General features: G+C 45.5%; 1 protein-coding gene across 7 annotated transcripts; it reads right to left on the bottom strand.

The window, feature by feature from the left end:
* Window positions 1-2,351: 2,351 nt before the first annotated feature.
* LOC113029473 (uncharacterized) lies at window positions 2,352-21,984 on the bottom strand. 7 transcript variants are annotated; one of them, XM_080306729.1, is made up of 5 exons: window positions 20,922-21,984; window positions 20,449-20,634; window positions 4,637-4,925; window positions 4,438-4,497; window positions 2,352-4,364 (listed from the first exon to the last, which is right to left on the bottom strand). In XM_080306729.1, exon 5 carries the CDS (start codon window positions 4,327-4,329, stop codon window positions 3,127-3,129), a length of 1,203 nt encoding a protein of 400 aa, XP_080162855.1. In that variant the 5' UTR covers window positions 4,330-4,364; window positions 4,438-4,497; window positions 4,637-4,925; window positions 20,449-20,634; window positions 20,922-21,984; the 3' UTR covers window positions 2,352-3,126. The 7 variants fall into 7 exon arrangements, with proteins under 7 accessions (XP_080162855.1, XP_080162857.1, XP_080162856.1 ...); XM_080306731.1 differs by having other exon boundaries at window positions 20,536-20,634; XM_080306730.1 differs by lacking the exon at window positions 4,637-4,925.
* Window positions 21,985-22,212: the final 228 nt, after the last annotated feature.

The following is a 22,212-nucleotide window of genomic DNA, read 5'->3' as shown; positions in this document are numbered from 1 at the left end:
CTCATGAATCATGATTCACAAGTCCAACTGACTCACTGACTCATCCCTGTTGCTGTTAGCAGCAATGTATCTAGCTTATAATTAAAATTGTGGAGAAAAACACAACATCCAGTATCTTAACAAAAACATTTCTGCTCTGAACTGGAAGAAAAGACCTTGAGTAGAAGCTCAACCAATGTTGAGCTTCTACTCAATGCGCTTTAACCAATGTTAAAGCGCATTACCGCCCCCAGGCTCACATTTCAGTGGACATTTAGATGAGAAAATATATATTTAACACATTTAAGGAAAATACTAATAAAATAAAAATAAACAAAATAAATGTTTATTAAGCAATTTTGATAGGAAATTGCTTAATTTTAGAAATTTTTTTACTCTTTTTTTGCTCTATAAAATAGTTGTTTTTAGAATCATTCATCTTAGCAGTGGGATTTACATGAAAAGAGAAACAAATTAAGTTTGAGTGAAAATGTACATTTTTTTGCACTCTCTGGTCAACTGACTCAGTGAATCAAATGACTCAAAAAAGCCGATTCACTTTGGTGAGTGACTCATTAAAACTCGATTCAGTAAAAAGTATCAAATTTACCATCACTACCTGTGTCGGGTAATCTCAGCGAGTTTTTGTGAAGCGCGTATCGAGGCTCGCTTTGATTACGTATGCAGTGACTGATTCAGTAACTGGCTCGCCGGTTCGCGCCAGATTCGAAATAAAATGGGCAGCAAAACACAGCTGATTGGAAGAAGGAAGAGATTTTTTTAAAATCTCATCTCTTCTAATAAAGTATGCACACAGTAATAAATATCACGAATGATAAGAACCATAATATAAATAAACAACACTACAGATCCTATAATCTGATTTCTGTCTTTTAGTTTATTAAAAAGTGAAGCGCCACACACTAGTTTGTGTCATTATCCAGATGTACATAAGCATTACACAGTTACTAGGGGTGGGTTTTGATGATCGATTAAAATCGATTCTTGGATAACGTCATATCGATTCATTAAAATCCTGAATCATTTTTTTTTATATAAATGTATTTTGCCCGAAATGCCAGAATCTCAGGTTAAACCTCACAAAATTTCAACAACCACCAAACAGCTAAAGCAGTAAATGAGAGCAGGAACACGGATTCTGCACAAAGACATAAACACAAAGCACAGAGCCTCCGACGGATCAGAAGCAGTGAGATGTCGCCTTTCTCACCCGACGGCTCGTACGTGGACATGGACACGGTCGGGACTGAAAGCCGACAGCTCGCTGATTCTGATGTTTCGGCGGGTCCGCGCTTTGTGTTTACGCCCTTTTTGCACCGATTCTAAAGCCGTTTGATCTCTCTCCAAACAATATTGACCGAACCAGCAGCAAACAAAGATTCAAACTACGCTTCACATAAACGTCGTCATGAATTCCAAATGAATCATCACAATGCTTCGAACCATGAGTCGACCAGTTGGATGGAAAGCTTCAGTTCATCACAAGGCTTCATCTCACCATCACTACCAAGACGGACCACTATCTGAAACAACTTGTCAAGTGAGCACAGAGCAGAAGTACACAAGGGTGAAGGCTTATGAGAAGTGTTGGCACTGGGATCTGCAAAGTGTCATCTTAAGACTACTTGCAAGCAATTTATAAAGACCCACCCGGATGCCCTCCATGCTGTAAATATAAAGCATGTTCCAGACGACAGGCCTGCTCCCAGAGAAAATTATGTATTCAATCTGAATCAATGGTCAGGCTGCTACCTAGTACTGCTGTTAATATTTAATCAAGTACCATTTATATTGTCAGACCCTATAAAATATTCTTGCTCTTATACACAGTGACTTTACCATTTCTGGTTCGGGACCACGGTCTTCTAAAGGCTGGTAAGTCTTCTGGTACAAAATGTGAAGAAGTAAATGTGATGCATTCAGCTAGAAATGGAGCGGACAATGTACACTCCAATAGTGGATTTAGTGATCAGTGGTCATGACACTTTGCATGCTAATGATCAAGGAACTGACCTCACAGCCCATTGTTCATTCATTATGCAAAAATTATGCAAGTGTTTATAAGATTGGAGAAACCTGCAGTCAGCTGAGACTGAAGAAGTCTCTGGGATGAGTTACGAAACGTTTGTCCCACTGAAAACGCTACGTCCAGATGAACAGAATCAACTTCTGGGATTTCCTTACCTGGATGATTGAGCGTGCATCTAGATATTACCCACAATTACTTAGGTACACGGGAACAAAGGGACAGCAAGTCAGTTTCTTACAGAGGAAGAAATAAACAAATAATTATACTGCAATTAATTTTAAGCAGTGTCTAATTATTCAGAAAAAAAAACCTGAAAGATACGTCACATCTTTCTACATTTTATTTTTCATATGATTCAGTTAATCTTTTACATACTGCCTGTTTAAAATGACACAAATTTATGAATTTACTTTTTTTTACTGTAACATTAAAAATTGCAGGAACGGTTGTGAGCTGCTGGAGCAAAACAGACCCACACAATATTGTAAGACAATAGAGCCCATTTAAAACACATTTCCTGTGAGTTACAACAGAAGTGGCGCAGCACTGACACTGATAATTACCTCACAATGAACAGCCAAATAAACAGTAACAGGTCTGACAGTTTGACCCAGAAGGTGAACTCTTCTGACATTTTGCTTTTCTTGTGATCAGATGATGGGAGTAATGTTTGCTCTGCATGCTGTTTGTGGACACAGCCAGTGAAGTTAAACTCGCTAAACTTGTGTTGGGATAACTAACTCCATAAGCTAAGATTTTGTAATCGCGGCTCGATCGCTTCACAACATTCATGATCTTCTCTTAAACTCTTTTTCTTTCCATCCTGTCTTGCAGCTCTATTGTCATCATCCTTTCCTGAGTATTGCCCTCTCTTTGAAAAAGGAAGAAGGCGCTCAGAATTGATGTAATCCTGCCCCCACCTTCAACCCAAGTATGTGTGGTAGTCACTGCTACCACACAAACATGTCCTGAACCACGCTCACATACTTCTCTGTCACTTCTGACTTCATCATGCAGTACCACAGTGCCTCTTTTTGCACCCTTTCATGTTTTCACTAGATCTACAAAGACAGTGAAGCTCTGACTTTCTCAGGAAATTAAAGCTGAATTCTGTGAAGCCTGATCTCAAGCTTTTTAAGTTTGACGCAGCATCCAGAAGAACTTTTGTTCAGAACCCCCGTTTCTCCCACTGTGTTCAAATGAACCCTGTCAGGGTAATGTCCCATTGGTCTGCCACTTTTCTCACAGGAGGACACTTTGTGGGTCTTTTGATGGCTCAATAGACTTTTGTAATGGATGAAAGCCTTTCCACAGTCACCACATACAAATGATTTAACTCCAGAGTGGGTGCGCTGATGTGATTTTAAGCAAGTCATACGAGTAAAAGCTTTTCCACAGTCACCACATACAAATGATTTAACTCCAGAGTGGGTGCGCTGATGTGATTTTAAGCCAGTCATGTGAGTAAAAGCCTTTCCACAGTCACCACATACAAATGATTTAACTCCAGAGTGGATGAGCTGATGCATTTTTAACCTACTAATCCCAGTAAAAGAATTTCCACACAGATCACAGACAAATGATTTACCTCCAACATGGATCATATAATGTCTGTTAAAGTGAGTTTTTAGAGTAAAAGACTTTCCACACTGATCACAGCTGAATGGTTTCACACCGGTGTGGATCAGCTGATGTCTTTTTAAGCTGGCTCTATGAGTAAAGGTCTTCCCACATTGATCACAGCTGAATGGTTTCACCCCTGTGTGGATCAGCTGATGTGATTTTAAGTGACCAATCTGAGTAAAAGACTTTCCACACAGATCACAGCTGAAAGCTTTAACTTCAGTGTGGATGACCTGATGTAATTTTAAGCTCCATCTATGAGTAAAGGTCTTCCCACATTGATCACAGCTGAATGGTTTCACCCCTGTGTGGATCAGCTGATGTGCTTTTAAGTGACCAATCTGAGTAAAAGACTTTCCACACTGATCACAGCTGAATGGTTTCACACCGGTGTGGATCAGCTGATGTGATTTTAAGTTGCATCTTAGAGTAAAGGTCTTTCCACACTGATCACAGCTGAATGGTTTCACACCGGTGTGGATCAGCTGATGTGATTTTAAGCTACCAATCAGAGTAAAGGTCTTTCCACACTGGTCACAGCTCAAGCTTCTCTCCTCCCCGTTGGCGCGCTTGCGTCTTCTGGGCTGCTTCATAGCAGGAAAAGTCTTTTCCACAGGGATCGCCGCTGGCTCATCTTTACTTTCTGGTGCTGGATGTTTTTGGTTGATGTCATCCATGTGCTGAGGTTTCGGCCTGCTTTCACTTCTTTCTCCTGTAATGACAAAGAACCCAAACAGTGACATCAGGTCTATACCTTCAGCTCATCCACAAGTGCCCCCTCTTACCTCACAAAGATAAACAGTTTCACCATCTGCCAAACGTCTCAGGTGCCTGGGGACGCTATGCTGTGGTAAACATTCGAAGTGAGCTCATTTTGGGGATAAAAGTAGTAAAAGTTCAAGATTGTGAATAAAATTTTGGCTTGTGTGACTTCAAAGTTTTTTAGTTTTTACTTTGTTCAAATTTGAAGAACATCACACTTACAATGTGCAGTTCAGGTTGTATGTGTGAGAGCTGTACAACCAAATCCACACTGACTCAGATTTCCCTCTGATTAACCACGAGGGTGACACACAGTTATCAAAGTCTGCAGACACTGTCAGCTGCAATCAACACCTTTGTGGCGGAGGTGTGGTCCGGGGTGCGGCTGCAGGGGAGGAGTGGTGCAGTGAGCTCGACGGGGCGGTGCTGGTAAGAACAGCTGATGGCGATTTTGGACTGATGGTGGTTTTCCTTCCCTTTATATAGTGAGGCGGAGAGGAGTGGAGGAGCGCTAAGGGAAAAGAGACACACATCAGCTGGGATCGAGAGCTGTCAGTCTGTGCGTCATATTGTCTGCTGTGTAAATATCAATAAATGTGGTTCTTGGCAATACGGATCTGCGTGTGTGTGTGCTTGGGCCTGGTATACTCCACAAGTGGTGCCGAAACCCAGGAGCCTGCCGGTGTGGGGATGTCCGACCCGCAGGCTGCGCCGCCCGCCCAGCCTTTGCAGTATTTGGCGCAGATGCTGGCGGAGATGGCAAAGATGAGCCACGACCAGGCACGACCCGCCGAAGCCCCCACCGCTGTCGGTGGCGGTGCCCCGGATGGGGGACGGGGACGACCCCCAGGTTTTTCTGGAGACTTTTCATGCCACGGCGGAGGCCTGCCAGTGGCCGCAGGCGGAATGGGCTCCGCGTTTGCTGCCTCTGTTGTCAGGGGAGGCTCGGACGGCGGCCCTGGGTCTGCCACCGGCTTCGAGGGGCAGCTTCCAGGACGTGAGCCGGGCGGTGGTGGACAGGTTGGGGCTCACCGCTGAAGATCATCGCCGGCGATTCCGGGCCTGTCGGCTGGCCGTGGCGGATCGGCCGTTTGCTTGGGCCCGGAAGCTGCATGACGCGGCCGTAGGCTGGCTGCAGCCGGGATCGTCAGAAGGCGAGACGCTGCTGGTGGGCAAAGTGGTGCTGGAGCAGTTTGTGGAGGGGCTGCCTGCAGAGACGGCGAGATGGGTCAGGTGCCACCGTCCCGCGAGTCTGGAGGTGGCGGTGACGTTGGCGGAGGACCACCTTGCCGCTAGAGCGGGGGAGCCCCGGGACAGCGGCCGGAGGCCGAACAGACAAGCCCCGGTGCCGGCACCGAGGCGCCGGATGCCTGTGCCAGGGCAGGCAGAGCGGACGCTGGCGTTGAGCCCTACTAATCCTTTTGCTGCGTTTGTGCCTTCCCAGGGACCGGACCTAAGCAGCGCTGCCCCTGAGCCACGGAGAGCAGCACAGACGCCGGGGCAGGAGTGCTGGAAGTGCGGACAGCCGGGACACCTGAGGAGGGACTGTCCTCTGATGGAGGTGGGGCAGGTGTTCCGCGTTGCCGGTGCTCCAGCGCCCTCTCCCGGTTCGGGAGGGACATACAGCATTCCGGTAAGGACTCGAGGGGGTATACGCCATGCTTTGGTGGACACAGGCTGCACGCAGACCCTCGTGCACCAAAGTTTGGTTCGCCCCGGGGCATTGCTGGAGGCAGAATGGGTGGAGGTGAGGTGTGTGCATGGTGATGTTCACAGGTATCCCATAGTGCCGCTGTTATTGAAGTATAAGGGTAAAACGCATAGAATAACGGCTGCGGTTAGCCCGCGCCTGTCGCATCCCCTAATTCTGGGCACAAATTGGCCGGGGTTTTGTCATCTGTTGGGACAGTACGCGGGGGTGCGGTCACGACCGCTAGTAGCATGTAGTGTCTGCGCGGCGCTCAGTGATGACGCGGGGTTGTCCGACACTGACTCTGGGGAGGGGGAGACGGCGAGTCCTTCACAGGTAGTCCCGCCGGCTCCGGAAGTTCCCCCCACGGGTGATTTCCCACTGGAGCAGTCTCGTGACGATACCCTACGCTCAGCCTTTGACCAAGTGATTGAGATTGATGGTCACGTGGTGCGCCCTGAAGCCGTGCGGACCTACCCACGCTTCATTTTGTCGAAAGATAGGTTATACCGAGTGAGTCGTGACGCTCGCACGGAGGTGATGCACACCCAGCTGTTGGTGCCGCAGGGCCGGCGGGAAACGATTTTCCAGGCGGCTCATTATAACCCCATGGCAGGGCATATGGGATACGAAAAAACTCTGGAGCGAATAACGGCCCGATTTTATTGGCCGGGCATCCGAGCGGATGTGCGCCGCTGGTGCGCGTCCTGCCCGGACTGCCAACTTGTTAATCTGCCGGCCATACCAAAAGCGCCTTTGCGTTCGCTTCCACTCATAGAGGTCCCGTTCGAGCGCATTGGCATGGACCTCATCGGGCCGTTTCACCGGAGTGCACGCGGCTACCGCTTTGTGTTAGTCCTGGTGGATTATGCAACGCGGTACCTGGAAGCAGTCCCGCTGCACACCATCTCTGCAAAGAGATTGTCGAACGGAAGAGCCATAGAAGTTCTGTAGTGTGAAGGTATTTCGGCTATTTCAAGTCTGACAAAAAACAGAGTAGCGTGCACTGTAAATTGTGCCGAAAGCAAGTCTGGAAATACAATAAACTGGTGCATGCGTCACACTATTGTCTGCTGTGTAAATATCAATAAATGTGGTCCTTGGCAATACGGATCTGCGTGTGTGTGTGTGCGCTTGGGCCTGGTATACTCCACAACCTTTTATTATAATGCACAGGTGATGTTGTGGATAGGTGTAGCTTTGGGTCACGTGGTGCCGGTAATAGTAATAGTGATTGCTATATCACCTGTTCACATCCCGAGGGAATTTTTGTGAATGAGTGGGTGATGGAGGAAGTCGACCATTGCTGACCGCTCAAGCTTAGAATGTTTTTTTGATCACTGTTTTTCTACAGATTTTAAGGATTTGATAACAAACAAAGAAGTTTTTAATCTGGAACTTTGACATACGTTTTGAACTGCGGGCGCGTCAACATTATTCCCCTATTCAGCTGCTCGGCAACTCAAAGGCTTGACAGTCGCCAATATTTGTCAGCAAAAACGTGCGACGGCAATGGAGCCTCCCGCAATCAGCGCTGAATAAACGCCGACGCGAGCCCACACGCCATCGCCACTACACCCATAAAATCGGCTAGTCTGACAGATAAGGAGAAGACGACGGTGGTATGTAAACTGTGTTATTGTGCTGCGTGTTGTTTGTTTGAACGCAGTTTGGATTCTGACCATACGAAGATGTTTTCGTGACACGCCCACCGCTACGTTTGCTGTTGGATTTGGTGTGTGTGTGTGTGCTGTGGCTCTGCAGGCATTCAACTGAGTTTGAAGGAATCGCTGTTGCCTTTGTTTTGGATTTTGGCATGCTGCTTATGTTGAATGCTTAAAATGACTGGATCGCAGGCTGCATCTGTTGTTGGAAAAACTGAAAAGGATAAAAGATTAATTTCCCTCACTGAGAAAGCTCTTGCAAACAAAATTGAAACCATCCAAACAGATCGGAAAAGGCATGTAAACAAAATAAAAAGTGTTATTATGGCACTTAAAGACCTAATGAAAGGTGATAAAAATCATTCACAAGTCAAAAAACAGTTTGATGAGTTAACACACCTGTTTAAGGATGCCAGTGCATTGCATGAATCTTTACTTTCTCTAATCTCATTTGATGAGAAAGATAAACAAAATACATGGTTCTCAAGCATCGCTAAATACAATAAAGGGTTTATGGAGGATGTTAAGATATGGCCTTCTGAAACGTTCGGGGAGGCCATCATCTGACAAAGCACAGTCACAGGAAACTTCCCTGGGAGGAGAAGTGGAGGTGTGAGAACACATTGGAAAATCAAGATGGCGGCGCGCACGGGTGCAGCTCTCCAGTTTGGTGCTCATTTTTACTTTTAATGTGGATATTTTTTAATGTTTGCAACGCCGCCATCTCTTACAGTCGCCAGAACCTAATTGACCTAGGTTTTAAATATAGTTTGTCTGTTTCTGGCGACTATCAGCGAACACAAAACATCCTGGAGGAGATAGCGAGACCGCCGGGGTCACCGTGGATGGTCTGCCCGCCCAGCAAGCGTAGAAGGCGACGGAGGGAAAGAAAGAAGAGGGGATGCCGGTCGGGCTCAGACGCTAGGCTACGCAAACATCCACACCGGCCAGCACTTCCGAGCCTTTTCCTATCGAACGCCAGATCCATCACCCACAAATTGGAGCTACAGATAGCCACCACGAGCTTTGCACGTAACTGCAGCATTATTCTTTATTACGGAGACGTGGCTTCACCCGCTGATTCCCGACGCTGCAGTCGAGTTAGCAGGCCGCACGCTACACCGGCATGACAGAAACAGCAACTCAGGTAAAAGCAGAGGAGGGGGGCTATGTGTTTACGTGCATAACGAGTGGTGTTGTAACAGCAGGATCATTCACACACACTGCTCTCCTGATTTGGAGGTTCTGGCAGTCTCGTACAGACCTTTTTACATCCCGAGGGAGTTTAGAGTAGTCATTGTGATAGCTGTTTATATACCGCCGGATGCTAACGTTAGCACGGCTCTTTGCCTCTTGCTCTACACCATAAACAAACAACAGCTTGCCCACCCCGATGGGGTTTTTATTGTCGCCGGCGACTTTAACAAAGCGTGCCTAAAGACTGTGCTTCCTAAATTTGCCCAGTTTGTGGACTTTGCTACGAGAGGAGAACCCACTTTGGACCATGTCTATAGAGATTGACAGACCACGTGACTTTCGCGCATTGCAAAACAATCCAAGTACCGCATCAAATGCAAGCATTTGCAGCACCGCAAAACGTTCATTCTTCGGTTCCAATAAATTCTTGCTTTTTCTTTGCCCCCCAAAAAGGTATGTACAAAACGAAGGAGAACAATCCCGGTCCGTACAAAGACAGACTTGATGAAAAGTCAAAGAAAAGATACGAGGAAAAAAATCAAACCAGTGAAAGGGTTAGACCCTTACGAGCACACAGAGGGACAAAATACGTTAGCATGCTGCCCAACTTTCACCATGCTCATATTTATAATTATACGGTTCTTGGAGTGAGTGCATACACTCGTGAAGTTTAGTACCGTATTTTCACGACCATAAGGCGCACTGTGCTAAAAGGCGCAGTCTCAGTTATGTGTGCCCTTACTGTATTTAACACACACATAAGGCGCACTGGACCATAGGGCGCATACAAGTACCGTATGCGTATTTAAAAATAAAGCGGGAGCAAACCTGAATTCGGTACCTTACTCACATTTCTATTGCCGGTAATCGTCATCATCAACAACACACAAGCATACAAGTGTGCATATTTAAAAATAAAGCAGGAGCAACACTGAGTTTGGTACTCACATTTTTATTACCAATAATCGTCATCATCAACAACACACAAGCATACAAGTGTGCGTATTTAAAAATAAAGCAGGAGCAAAACAAAGTTTGGTACTCACATTTTTATCATCAATCAAACCCATCGAAGTCCTCATCCTCTGTGTCTGAATTGAACTGCTGCGCTAAATCTCCATCAAACATGCCAGGTTCACTTTCTTCACTGTCAGAGTCACTTTCCGTGCCGTGCGGCTCCTCGGAAATGATGCCGGCTTTTGCGAAAGCTCGAACAACAGTGCCAGCAGACATGTTAGCCCAAGCATCTACAATCCATTGGCAAATTGTGGCGTAACTCGCCCGGCGCCACCTTCCACTCTTAGTGAAACTGCGTGGAAAAAACCACCTGGTCTCCTTACATACACCTCCCTCAGCCAGTCTTTCATCATTTCCTCATCCATCCAGCCCTTTTCATTTGCCTTAATGATGATTCCTGCTGGAAACTTCTCTTTAGGCAAAGTCTTTCGCTTAAAAATCACCATAGGCGGCAGTTTCTGTCCATTAGCATGGCAGCCAAGCACAACAGTAAAAGAAGACTTTTCATACCCGTTGTGCGTATCGCTACCGTGCTGGTCCCCTTCTTCTCCACAGTGTGACTCACCGGGATGTCAAAAGTGAGCGGGACCTCGTCCATGTTTGTGATGTGGCTGGGCTGGATGTTTTTGTCGCCGATGTGTTTGCTGCAGTAGGAGCGGAAGATGGCCAGCTTTTCCTTATAATCCGCTGGAAGTTGCTGCGCTACCGTAGTTCTGGTCCGGATGGAAAAATGGCACCGTTTCATAAAACGAAAGCACCAAGACGGACCTCCTTGGAAATGTTCAATGTTCATCTCTTCAGCTAGTGAAACTGCTTTTAGCCGAATGGTGACCGTCGAAACGCTTCTCCCGCTCGCTCTTTGCTCGATGATCCACCGCTCGAGTCTTTCCTCCAACTCGGGCCACCTCGCCTTATGTCCGCGGAAACTCAGCTGCGTTTTCTTGACCTGCCGGAGCTTGTTTTCCAGCTTCCTCCATTTGCGAACCATCGATTCGTTAATCTTAAATTCTCTCGCCGCTGCTCGATTTCCATGTTCCTCCGCGTAGCTGATTGCCTTCAGTTTAAACTGTGCTTCGTAAGCGTGTCTCTTTGCCATTTTCAGGGTTGTTAAAACAACGATGTCCTGCATAATGCACATACCTGTTCTTTTATACAGGTATGTGCGATTGTCCCGGTATATACGATCAACGCCCACACTTCACCCTTTAACGTTCTCATGGTGTTCTCTACTACGTCCTCCTTACAACACATAGGGCGCACCGCGCTATAGGGCGCGCCGCACTTTTTGAAGAAAATCTAAGACTTTTAAGTGCGCCTTATGGTCGTGAAAATACGGTAACTTCAGGTCACTGCAACAAGCCCAGGTACAGTTTACCGACGGATGGGTGCAGGACCTTGAAATGCACCGTGTAGAACGAAAGACCATCGTACGTATCATAAGTTTACCAGTCTTACAAATCGTCTTCATAAATACACATTCGTTAACAGTTTATTAATAGGACCTTTGAGCTCAACAATAATTAATTAGTAGTGGAAATAATTTCTGGTACGCATCACAGAAATGTAGCAGTGACAAATATTGTATGCTGTAATCGTACTAGGCAATTAGTGATACAAAACAACTGTTTTATCCTGTGAATAAAAGTATATGTTTTTGTCAATGTACCATGGTAATAACAGAAGCGAAACGCAATATTGTGTCAGGACAATTCACTATTTATGCACAATAAACAAAGGAGCATAGCGCGATAATTTCTGTTCAGCGCCAGACTTGCTTGTAACCTATATCACTAATTATGTTAAGAAAAATGACGCATTAACTACAACAGCAGACTGACCTTTGTGGAAATGCTTGGAGCAGACTAACCTGTGAGCTGGAGTGTTCTGGGACGTTATATTTGGTCTTTGAATGGCTGCAATCCAGTCGCCTCTTTGTTACTTCGGAAACATGGCTCGAACAATTTCTCTTCAACGACGTAATCCGATAACAACCGATCTCTTTACCCGTCGGCTTCCCGTGGCTGTCATGCGACCGGCTATTGCAGTTAATAATACAACAGCTTCTTGCCATTTTTTGTGTTTCTTTTTATCGCTGTATAACCGATTTCAATTGAAAGCCTGCGTGCGCTAGTACCTCTTGCCACGAGTTCCCAGAATTCTTTACGGTTTTACCCCTGAATGACGTCACATTTTCAATCTCTATTCAAACATCAGGCATGCTTTCAGAGCGACACCCCTCCCCCACCTGGCTGGATCTGACCACCTCTGCATGTCCCTCACCCCCACCTACACCCCCCTGCTGAGAAAAATAAAGCCCCAGACAAAGACAATAAAAACCTGGCCTGAAGGAGCCCTTTCTCAACTGCAGGACTGCTTCTCAACAACTGTATGGGATTTATTCTGCAGCCACAACCTCCAGGAGTACACGGACACTGTACTCTCGTACATCAGGAACTGTGTTGACAATGTCACCGTCAACAAAAGGGTCAGGGTGTTTCCAAATCAAAAACCCTGGATGAATAGCAAAGTGCAATCCCTCCTAAAAAGCCGCAACACTGCCTTCAAGTCAGGGGACAGGGCTGCATATAGGGCGGCCAGGGCAGACAGGAGTAGAGGAATCAGAAAAGCTAAGGCTGCCTATAGGAGGAGGATTGAAGATCACTTTGCTGACAACGACCCCAGAAAAATGTGGCAGGGGATCAATCACATTACCAACTACAGAAGCAATAACCAGGCGACATCTAGGACTGATGCCTCGCTGGCTGAGGATCTAAACCGTTTCTTCGCCCGCTTTGAGACGACCAGGCCCCCAGCTGCCACACCACTTCCACCCGCCCCCAGCACTGGCACACTAACACTCAGGGAGCATCAAGTGAGGTGTGTTCTAAGGTCAGTGAATCCCAGGAAGGCGGCAGGTCCTGATGGAATACATGGAAAGGTTCTCAGAGCATGTGCTGACGAACTGACCGGAGTCTTCACTAAAATCTTCAACCTTTCCTTGTCATCAAACACCATCCCGCCCTGCCTCAAAACCTCCACCATCATCCCCATCGCCAAGAAGACAGCTGTGGCCAGCCCAAATGACTACAGGCCTGTTACACTTATGCCTGTAGTGATGAAGTGCTTTGAGAGACTGGTCTGTCAGCACATCAGGGCCAGTCTGCCTCCCACTCTGGACCCCCACCAATTTGCCTAGAGGACAAATCGATCCACCGAGGACGCTATCACCATAGCGCTCCACACTGCGCTGAGTCACCTGGAGCACAGAGGAAGCTATGTGAGAATGCTCTTCCTGGACTTCAGCTCAGCATTCAATCATATCATCCCGGAGATCCTGGTCCAGAAACTGTCTCACCTGGGACTCTCCACCCCCATCTGCCTCTGGATCAAGGACTTCCTGACAAATAGACTACAGTCTGTCAGACTCGGCCCCCACCAGCACCATCACACTCAGCACCGGGTCTCCACAAGGATGTGTTTTGAGTCCCCTCTTGTTTATGCTCTACACATCCGACTGCTCCCCTACCCATCTCTCAAACACCATCATAAAGTTCGCGGATGACACCACTGTGCTTGGACTCATCTCAAGGGGGGATGAGTCGGACTACAGAGATGAGGTCAACAGACTGACTAAGTGGTGTTCAGTTAACAACCTCCAACTGAACACCACGAAAACTAAAGAACTTATCTTGGACTTCAGGAAGGACAGAGCAGACCCGGCCCCACTCTACATCCACGGGAACTGTGTGGAGAGGGTACACTCCATGAGGTTTCTGGGCGTGCACATCTCTGATGACCTCTCCTGGACTGCAAATACCACAGCGGTGGTTAAAAAGGCCCAGCAGCGTCTCCACTATCTGAAAGTGCTCAGGAGGAACAACCTGGAGGAGAGGCTGCTGCTGACATTTTACAGAGCCACCATAGAGAGCGTCCTAACGTACGGCATAACATCATGGTATGCAGGATGCTCAGCTGCGGACAGGAAAGTACTGCAGAGGGTCATCAACACAGCCCAGAAGATCACTGGCTGCTCTCTGCCCAGCCTGGAGGTCACTGCAAACTCTCGGTACCTCAGCAGAGCTGGCAATATCATCAAGGATCACTCTCACCCCAGCAACCAACTGTTTGAACTATTACCGTCAGGCCGACGGTACAGGTCACATAAAACCAGGACAAACAGATTCAGGGATAGCTTCTTTCCCAGAGCTATCACCGTAGTAAATAAGCACAAAAACAATTGAACCGTAGCTATTCCATACAGTCACTGTCATTATATTATGCTGCTATTCATGCTGTCATTATATTAATGCTGCTATCCTGTATATATTGTACATACTATTGTTTGAGTACTTACGATTGGTTTTTTTTTCGTACTTTTTATATTTTACATTTATATTTATTATTGAAACTTGCACCAAGGGAGTGGCACTCCAATTTTGTTGTACTCTGTATAATGACAATAAAGGCTATTCTATTCTATTCTGAAAAGAACCTCAATCATCTCTTAATCCCCAGAATGATGTTAATGATAAAGTGTCGCCATCCGACAGTGTGTCAAATAAAGGCAGTAGGTCAAGCTCAAGAGTATCATCTACTTCATCTGCACGTCTCAGGGCAGAAGCTGAAATGGCCGCCTTGCTCGCACATCAACATGTGCTGAAAGAAAAACACTCTCTTGAAGAACAAGAGGAACTGAGGAGAAAGAACAACTTCAGCTTGAAGCAGATATAGCTGCAACTGTTGCAAAGGTGAACGTGCTAAGAACTGGATCCACTATGCGGAGCGTCACTTCACGGAAATCTAATGGAATGGAATCATATTTTAAAACAAAGGGAAAACGGCCTTGAAATTCTTAATGCGGATGCAGAGACTTTTGTTCCACAGACGCTTACAAAAGGAAATGCAATCACTGGGAATGCAGAGCTTCAAGTAAAAACAGTGCAACAGAATATGAAAAGGGAAAGGCCTGCACCAGCTCTTATGGGCCTTCTGACGCTTTTGGATCAATTCCACCTTTGCCTAAGCCACAAGCTGCTCATCCAGTAGCCAATGAAAATCTGTTGTCCATTATGGAAAAACAAAATGAATTAACTTGTATGTTGGTCTATCAGCAAAGTCTTTCTTCACTGCCCAAAAGGGAGATTCAAACCTTTGATGGTGACCCTTTACATTTTCAGGCTTTTATGCGCTCGTTTGAACAGGTCATAGAAGCAAAGACTGGCGATGCTGGCGACTGCCTGCATTATCTTGCAAAGTACACCAAGGGGCAGCCCAATGAACTTGTTAAAAGCTGTCAACATATGTCTGGAAGTGCTGGATATGTAAAGGCAAAGACTCTGCTGTATGAGCACTTTGGGAATGGACATGTGATTGCATCTGCTTGTTTGAACAAAGTTCACTCATGGTCACTGATTAGATCGGAAGATGGAAAAACTCTTCAGGCATATTGTTTGTTCTTACGTGGATGCTGCAATGCAATGGAAGAGATTAATGATCTCTCTGAATTAAATACACCTGCCAATATGCTTGCTGTGATTAGAAGACTGCCATATAAGTTAAAAGACAAATGGCGAACAGTACCATGTGACATTCAGGAGAGGCAACATCGCAGAGCCGCATTCATTGACATTGTTTCCTTCCTTGAGCGTCAAGTTAAAATTGCAACAGATCCTGTCTTTGGAAATCTATGTGACATTCCAGCAACACATCTAACAGCCAAGGGCAGCAATGGAGGGAAACGTTCTCCACATCTAAGAGCTAAAGGAAGTAGCTTTGCCACAACAGTCTCTGATGTTGAGAGACAGACTCAGACAGGGGCTCAAGATCGTCACAGCACTGTGAAGGCTTGTTTTTTTCTGCAAAGGCAGACACACACTGGAGTCATGTGCTCTGCTTGATAAGAAACCTCATAATAAGAAGATTTCTTTTCTTAAAAAGAATAGCATCTGTTTTGGCTGTTTGTATACTGGGCACATAAACAAAGAATGCAGAAAACGCCTTTCATGTAAAATCTGTGGTCTCTGACATGCAAGTATACTCCATATCCACCACAAAGAGAAGAATGAAGTCAAACCTAATAATGAGGCAGATAACATTCCTGTTACGATCCAGACTAGTGGTCTTACTGGGGCCGGTGAACAGGACTGTAAGCTTGCCATTGTGCCAGTTAAAGTAAAATCAAAGAGAGGTCAAAGAATAGTGGAAACGTATGCCTTTCTGGACCAAGGGAGTTCAGCATCCTTTTGTACAGTGGGTCTTATGGACAAGCTGAATTTTTCTGGGAGGAGGACAAAGATTCTCCTGCGCACCATGGGACAGGAGAAAGTGGTGGACAGTTTCATTGTACCTGAACTTGAAGTTGCTGGATTGGACAGTGACATGTACTGTGATATGCCTAACCTCTTCACTCAGCATAAAATGCCTGTAGATATTGGTAACATCCCAAATCAACAGGACCTGGATGACTGGCCACATTTGAAGCATGTTCATTTGCCAGAAATTAAAGCCAATGTGGAGCTTTTGATTGGCATGAATATGCCCAGAGCTCTAGAACCTTTGGAGGTCATCCGGAGTGTAGGTGATGGACCTTTTGCCATTAGGACTGTGCTTGGCTGGACAGTGAATGGGCCACTTAATCGAGAATGCTGTGGAAGGCCAGGATGTTTGGCAACAGTTACCGCCAACAGAGTTTCTGCTGTCAACCTGGACAAGCTATGGAAACAGCAGTTCAAGATGGACTTTCCAGAGAGCAGCGATGATGAACAGATGGGGCTGTCAAAGGAAGACTTGAAGTTCCTGGAATTGGCCAGCAAGTCGGTGACTTTGGGGGATTGGCACTACAGCATTGCCCTGCCACTGAAAGACCGAGACATAAGAATGCCTGACAACCGTGCAATCGCTGAGCAACGAGCCTTAGGTTTGAAGAAAAGGTTAATCAGAGATAAAGACTTTCACAAAGACTACACTGCCTTCATGACAGATCTCATATCTAAAGGATATGCAAAGAGAGTGCCAGTCGCAGAATTAGAGCGCAGTGATTGGAAGCTTTGGTATATCCCTCACCATGGGGTTTACCATCCTACCAAGGGGAAGATGCGGGTCGTCTTTGACTGTGCAGCATCATTCCAGGGTGTCTCTCTTAATGCGCAGCTCCTGAGTGGTCCTGACTTAACAAACTGTTTGGTTGGCGTACTGACGAGGTTCAGAAAAGAGCCTATTGTTTTGATGTCTGACATCGAGGCTATGTTTCACCAGGTGCATGTGCCAGAGGAAGATGCTGACCTTTTGAGGTTTCTTTGGTGGCCCGGTGGTGATTACAATCAGAGCATGCAGGAGTACAGGATGGGTGTTCATTTGTTTGGGGCAACGTCCTCTCTGAGCTGTGCTAACTACGCCCTGCGGAAATGCGCAGAGGACAACAAAGCATACTTCAGCCAGCAGGTGACTGACACCATTCTGTATAGTTTTTATGTGGATGACTGCCTTGCTTCAATATGCTCTGAAGAAGAAGCCATCAATCTTTACTCAGACCTCAGAGACATTTGCACCAAGGGTGGTTTCCACTTAACAAAGTGGATCAGCAATAGCCGCAGCGTTTTGGCAGTTATACCTGAGGAGGAAAGAGCAAATGAAGTTAAGGACCTAGACCTGGATTGTGACCTTTTACCTATTGAGCGGGCATTGGGAGTGAAGTGGTGCCTGCAGTCAGATGCATATAAGTTCTGCATATCCATCCCAAACAGACCATTGACTGGGAGAGCGATCCTATCCACAGTAAGCTCCTTCTATGACCCTCTGGGGTTCCTTGCTCCTGTTATCTTCACAGCCAAGAGAATCCTTCAAGATCTGTGCCAGAGGGGGATAGGATGGGATGATGCTATACCATCAGCAGTTGCTCAAGAGTGGAAAAGCTGGGTAGAAGAATTGCATCTGTTGAACAACATCAGCACGGGACGATGTTTAAAACCTTCTGATTTTGGACAGACGACCACTGCTCAGTTGCACCACTTTGCAGATGCGAGTGAGTGAGAAGGGCTATGGGGCCGTTACCTACCTGTTGCTGTACAACAGTCGCTCACAGATGCACAGTTCCTTCATAATGGGAAAATCCAGGGTGGCACCTTTAAAACCAGTCACAATCCCTCGCATGGAATTGACGGCAGCAGTGGTAGCAGTTTGCATGGATAGAATGTGGAGGAGGGAGTTGAGACTACCTCTCCTAAACTGTCTTTTGGACGGACAGCACCGCAGTGTTGAAATATATAAACAATGAGACTTCCAGGTTCCGTGTTTTTGTGGCGAACAGAGTGTCAGAAATCCTCAAGGCTTCTAGTGCCTCCCAATGGAGGTATGTGAACACCACACATAACCCTGCGGACCTTGCCTCCAGAGGTATGAAGGCAGAGACCTTTTTACGTGACACTGAATGGATATCTGGTCCTGCATTTCTTACACAGCCAGAGAACAATTGGCCTGTGAACCCAGAAAACTTGCAAGAACTTCCACATGAAGATCCTGAAGTTAAGGTGTCTGCTGCCATCGAGGTCTTACAAGCACACGATGATGATCATCCTCTGACCCTTTTAATCCATCGTGCCTCATACTGGACTCGTCTCATCAGGGTGATGGGTTGGATTTTGAGGTTCAAGACATTGGACGAGGAAGGGCTCCAAACTGCTCTTTGTGAAGTGGAGTCAATCCTCAACAGTAGACCCATTACGCTGGAATCCACTGATCCAAATTATTTGGAAGCATTAACACCAAACCATCTCCTTCTCAAGTCCAACCCGTCTTTACCACCTGGCCTGTTCCGCCTGTTCTACGCACGTAAACGATGGAGGCAAGTTCAATATATATCTGACCTGTTTTGGAACAGATGGACTAAAGAGTACTTGCCACAACTTCAGCAGCGCCAGAAATGGGGAAGGATTAAATGCAACTTTGTTCCTGGAGATGTGGTCCTTATAGTGGATGATTCTGCACCTCGTGGTTCATGGATCATTGGGAGAGTCACCGGAGCTGCACCAGATGAAAAGGGGCTTGTGCGTCAGGTCTAGATTAAGACCCCAACCAGCCATGTGTGCAGACCCGTCACAAAGATATGCCTTCTTCAGGAGGCCTCTGACCCATGACGATGACATTTTTGACACAGAGTGACATAACTAACTTTGAATTGACTTTAATGTTATGAGATGTACATCACAGACTGACTATATTTAGGCTAAGTGCTGGTAACCTCTGGCCTATGAATGACTGACCGTGTGCAGACAGAAGAAAAGAAGAGAAGAAATGAGAAAATAACTTTGGTGGACTTTTGAGTATGTTACGTTGTCTCACTGGGTGTCTGTGATGTGATGAAGTGTGTCTGTGATGTGATGAAGTGTGTGTTGTGAGTTATGGTGTTGGATGTGTAATTATTACTGTAAGAATGTAATAATTAGGGGCTGGAATGTTATGGATAGGCGTAGCTTTGGGTCACGTGGTGCCGGTAATAGTGATTGCTATATCACCTGTTCACATCCCGAGGGAATTTTTGTGAATGAGTGGGTGATGGGAGAAGTCGACTTTTGCTGACCGCTCAAGCTTAGAATGTTTTTTGATCACTGTTTTTCTACGGATTTTAAGGATTTGATAACAAATAAAGAAGCTTGCAATCTGGAACTTTGACATACGTTTTGAACTGCGGGCGCGTCAACATTATTCCCCTATTCAGCTGCTCGGCAACTCAAAGGCTTGACAGGCGCCAATAGGTGAGTTATAATGCATCTCCACTAGAAGATGGTCCCCTGTTATCTACTTTTTCACAGGCAAGCGTGGGTGAGAGTCTACAGCATTCTACCCCCCAAGGACACGTAGTCTAATGCCTTTATTTTTCATGACCATGTCCACTTAATACTGCACTATATGGTTATATGGCATTTTAGTTAATATACAGCATAGAATTGAGGCACTTCAAATATTTTCATCTCAACACCTCCTCCCTGGAGATAAGGAGTCTCACTATCTGCCTAATGTCTCATGGTGCCTGGGAGTGTCAGTCCAACTCACTCACAATACCCATCTGTGTGTGGAATAACATATTTGATGTTTTCCTATATGTAGAACAAAGTCGCACAAAATGTACTATAGATATTACTAAAGTGATATTGTCAAAACATATGATCAACACATAAAATAAAGAAATGTCCATCACAAGAGTTAGCAGCTTACACAAGAACAGAAAGAATATGAAAGAGAAGTGGAAAAGGAAAACAGAGGATTATTAATGAAGTCATGATCACTCCACAGACATCACCTTCATATGAAGAGAAACAAAGAGTGTAACTCAAATGATAAAACATTAAGTTCCTGAGGCAGACAAACAGAGGCTAAACAGAAGGCAGAAATCAAACCAAAGTGAGCTAAGAGAGAGAGACCCTGTAGAAAATGATGAAGTTAAGCAACCAGTGTAGTTATAACTGACTTACTCTGGATCTCCTCTCAGACTCAGGAGGGGGCGAGCGGGCCGGCTTTGTAGTTGGAGTCGGACCAGCAGAGACAATGGGCTCACTGACCTCCACTCCCCAAGTCAGTCACCACGAGGACAAGTTCTTTGTTTAGAGATGATTTAATCCAAGCTCACCAACAACATCATTCAGCTGTCCTCGTCAGAACTAATGAAATAAAAGCAGTAACATTTAGAAACGTCAGTTTACTAAACATAAAAATATTGCTCTATTAGCCTCGCTCACATGTTCTGTAAAGATTAAATGACTTAAATCATCACGTGGTTTACAAAAACACATTGTTAATCTCAGCAAATAAGTGCGCATCCAGAAATAACTGTTTTATCTCGTTTGACATGGAAACTTAAAATTACAAAGAGACACTGAACGCACCTTCCTACCAGCTGTAACCTAGCAGGAGAACGTACGTTCGTCTTCGCAGCTGCGATACATACCTGACAAATTGCCGTTCATCAATTAGATTTAACACGACGCTTCTCCACAATACTTTGATGCGGGTTCTTCAAAAAGTGCCCTTTTTTTTTTTTTTTAAACGGCGGAAAGACACAGCAAAGAGCACAGTACGCACAACCCTTCGTCTTCGTCTTCTCCCCTACTTCTTCTTCTGCTTCTGCTTCTTCTTCTTAAATTCTATTGGCGGTTTGCAAACAATAAAATGGTGCGTTACCGCCACCAACTGGTATGGAGTGTCGACCCTCAAACCCTCCCCAAATGTTTACTCTCTTTTAAAAACTGGAATAAAGCCTGATAATTAGTGATGTGTCCTGTGTGTCGAAGCTTCGATACCTGTGTCGGGTAATCTCGGCGAGTTTTCGCGCCAGATTCAGTTCAGTTCAGTTCATTTTTATTTCAAACATTTCAAACATGTGCCTTCACGATCATTACAAAATATCATTCCATTATTTGTTTGAAAAGGAGTAGGCAGAAGTATTTACTTATTTGTCCCTACCCCCTCAAGTTCAATAAATTTATTCGAAATAAAATGGGCAGCAAAACACAGCTGATTTCCCCATCAGTGTTGTTGAACAGATTACGTACGTGTTACATAGTTACTTGAGCATTTATTGTTCGATGGAACCAGCAAGGAAGAGATTTTTTTTAAATCTCATCTCTTCAAATAAAGTATGCACACAGTAATAAATATCACGAATGATTAGTACCACAATATAAATAAACAACACCACATATCCTATAATCTGATTTCTGTCTTTTAGTTTTTTAAAAAGTGAAGCGCCACACACTAGTTTGTGTCATTATCCAGATGTACATAAGCATGATTACACAGTTACTAGGGGTGGGTTTTGATTATCGATTAAAATCGATTCTTGGATAACGTCATATCGATTCATTAAAATCCTGAATCATTTTTTATATAAATGTATTTTGCCCAAAATGCCAGAATCTCAGGTTAAACCTCACAAAATTTCAACAACCACCAAACAGCTAAAGCAGTAAATGAGAGCAGGAACACGGATTCTGCACAAAGACGTAAACACAAAGCACGGAGCCTCCGACGGGTCAGAAGCAGTGAGATGTCGCCTTTCTCACCCGACGGCTCGTACGGGGATGCGGTCGGGGCTGAAAGCCGACAGCTCGCTGATTCTAATGTTTCGCCGGGTCCGCGCTTTGTGTTTACGCCCTTTTTGCTCAAGTTCTGAAGCTGCAGGTTTTATCTCTCACCAAACAATATTGACCAAACCAGCAGCAAAAGAAGATCCACACTAC

This window comes from Astatotilapia calliptera, chromosome 9 (genome assembly GCF_964374335.1).
Source record: "Astatotilapia calliptera chromosome 9, fAstCal68.1, whole genome shotgun sequence".
In the NCBI taxonomy this organism is placed as follows: domain Eukaryota; kingdom Metazoa; phylum Chordata; class Actinopteri; order Cichliformes; family Cichlidae; genus Astatotilapia; species Astatotilapia calliptera.
This window is presented reverse-complemented; position numbering and strand designations above follow the sequence as displayed.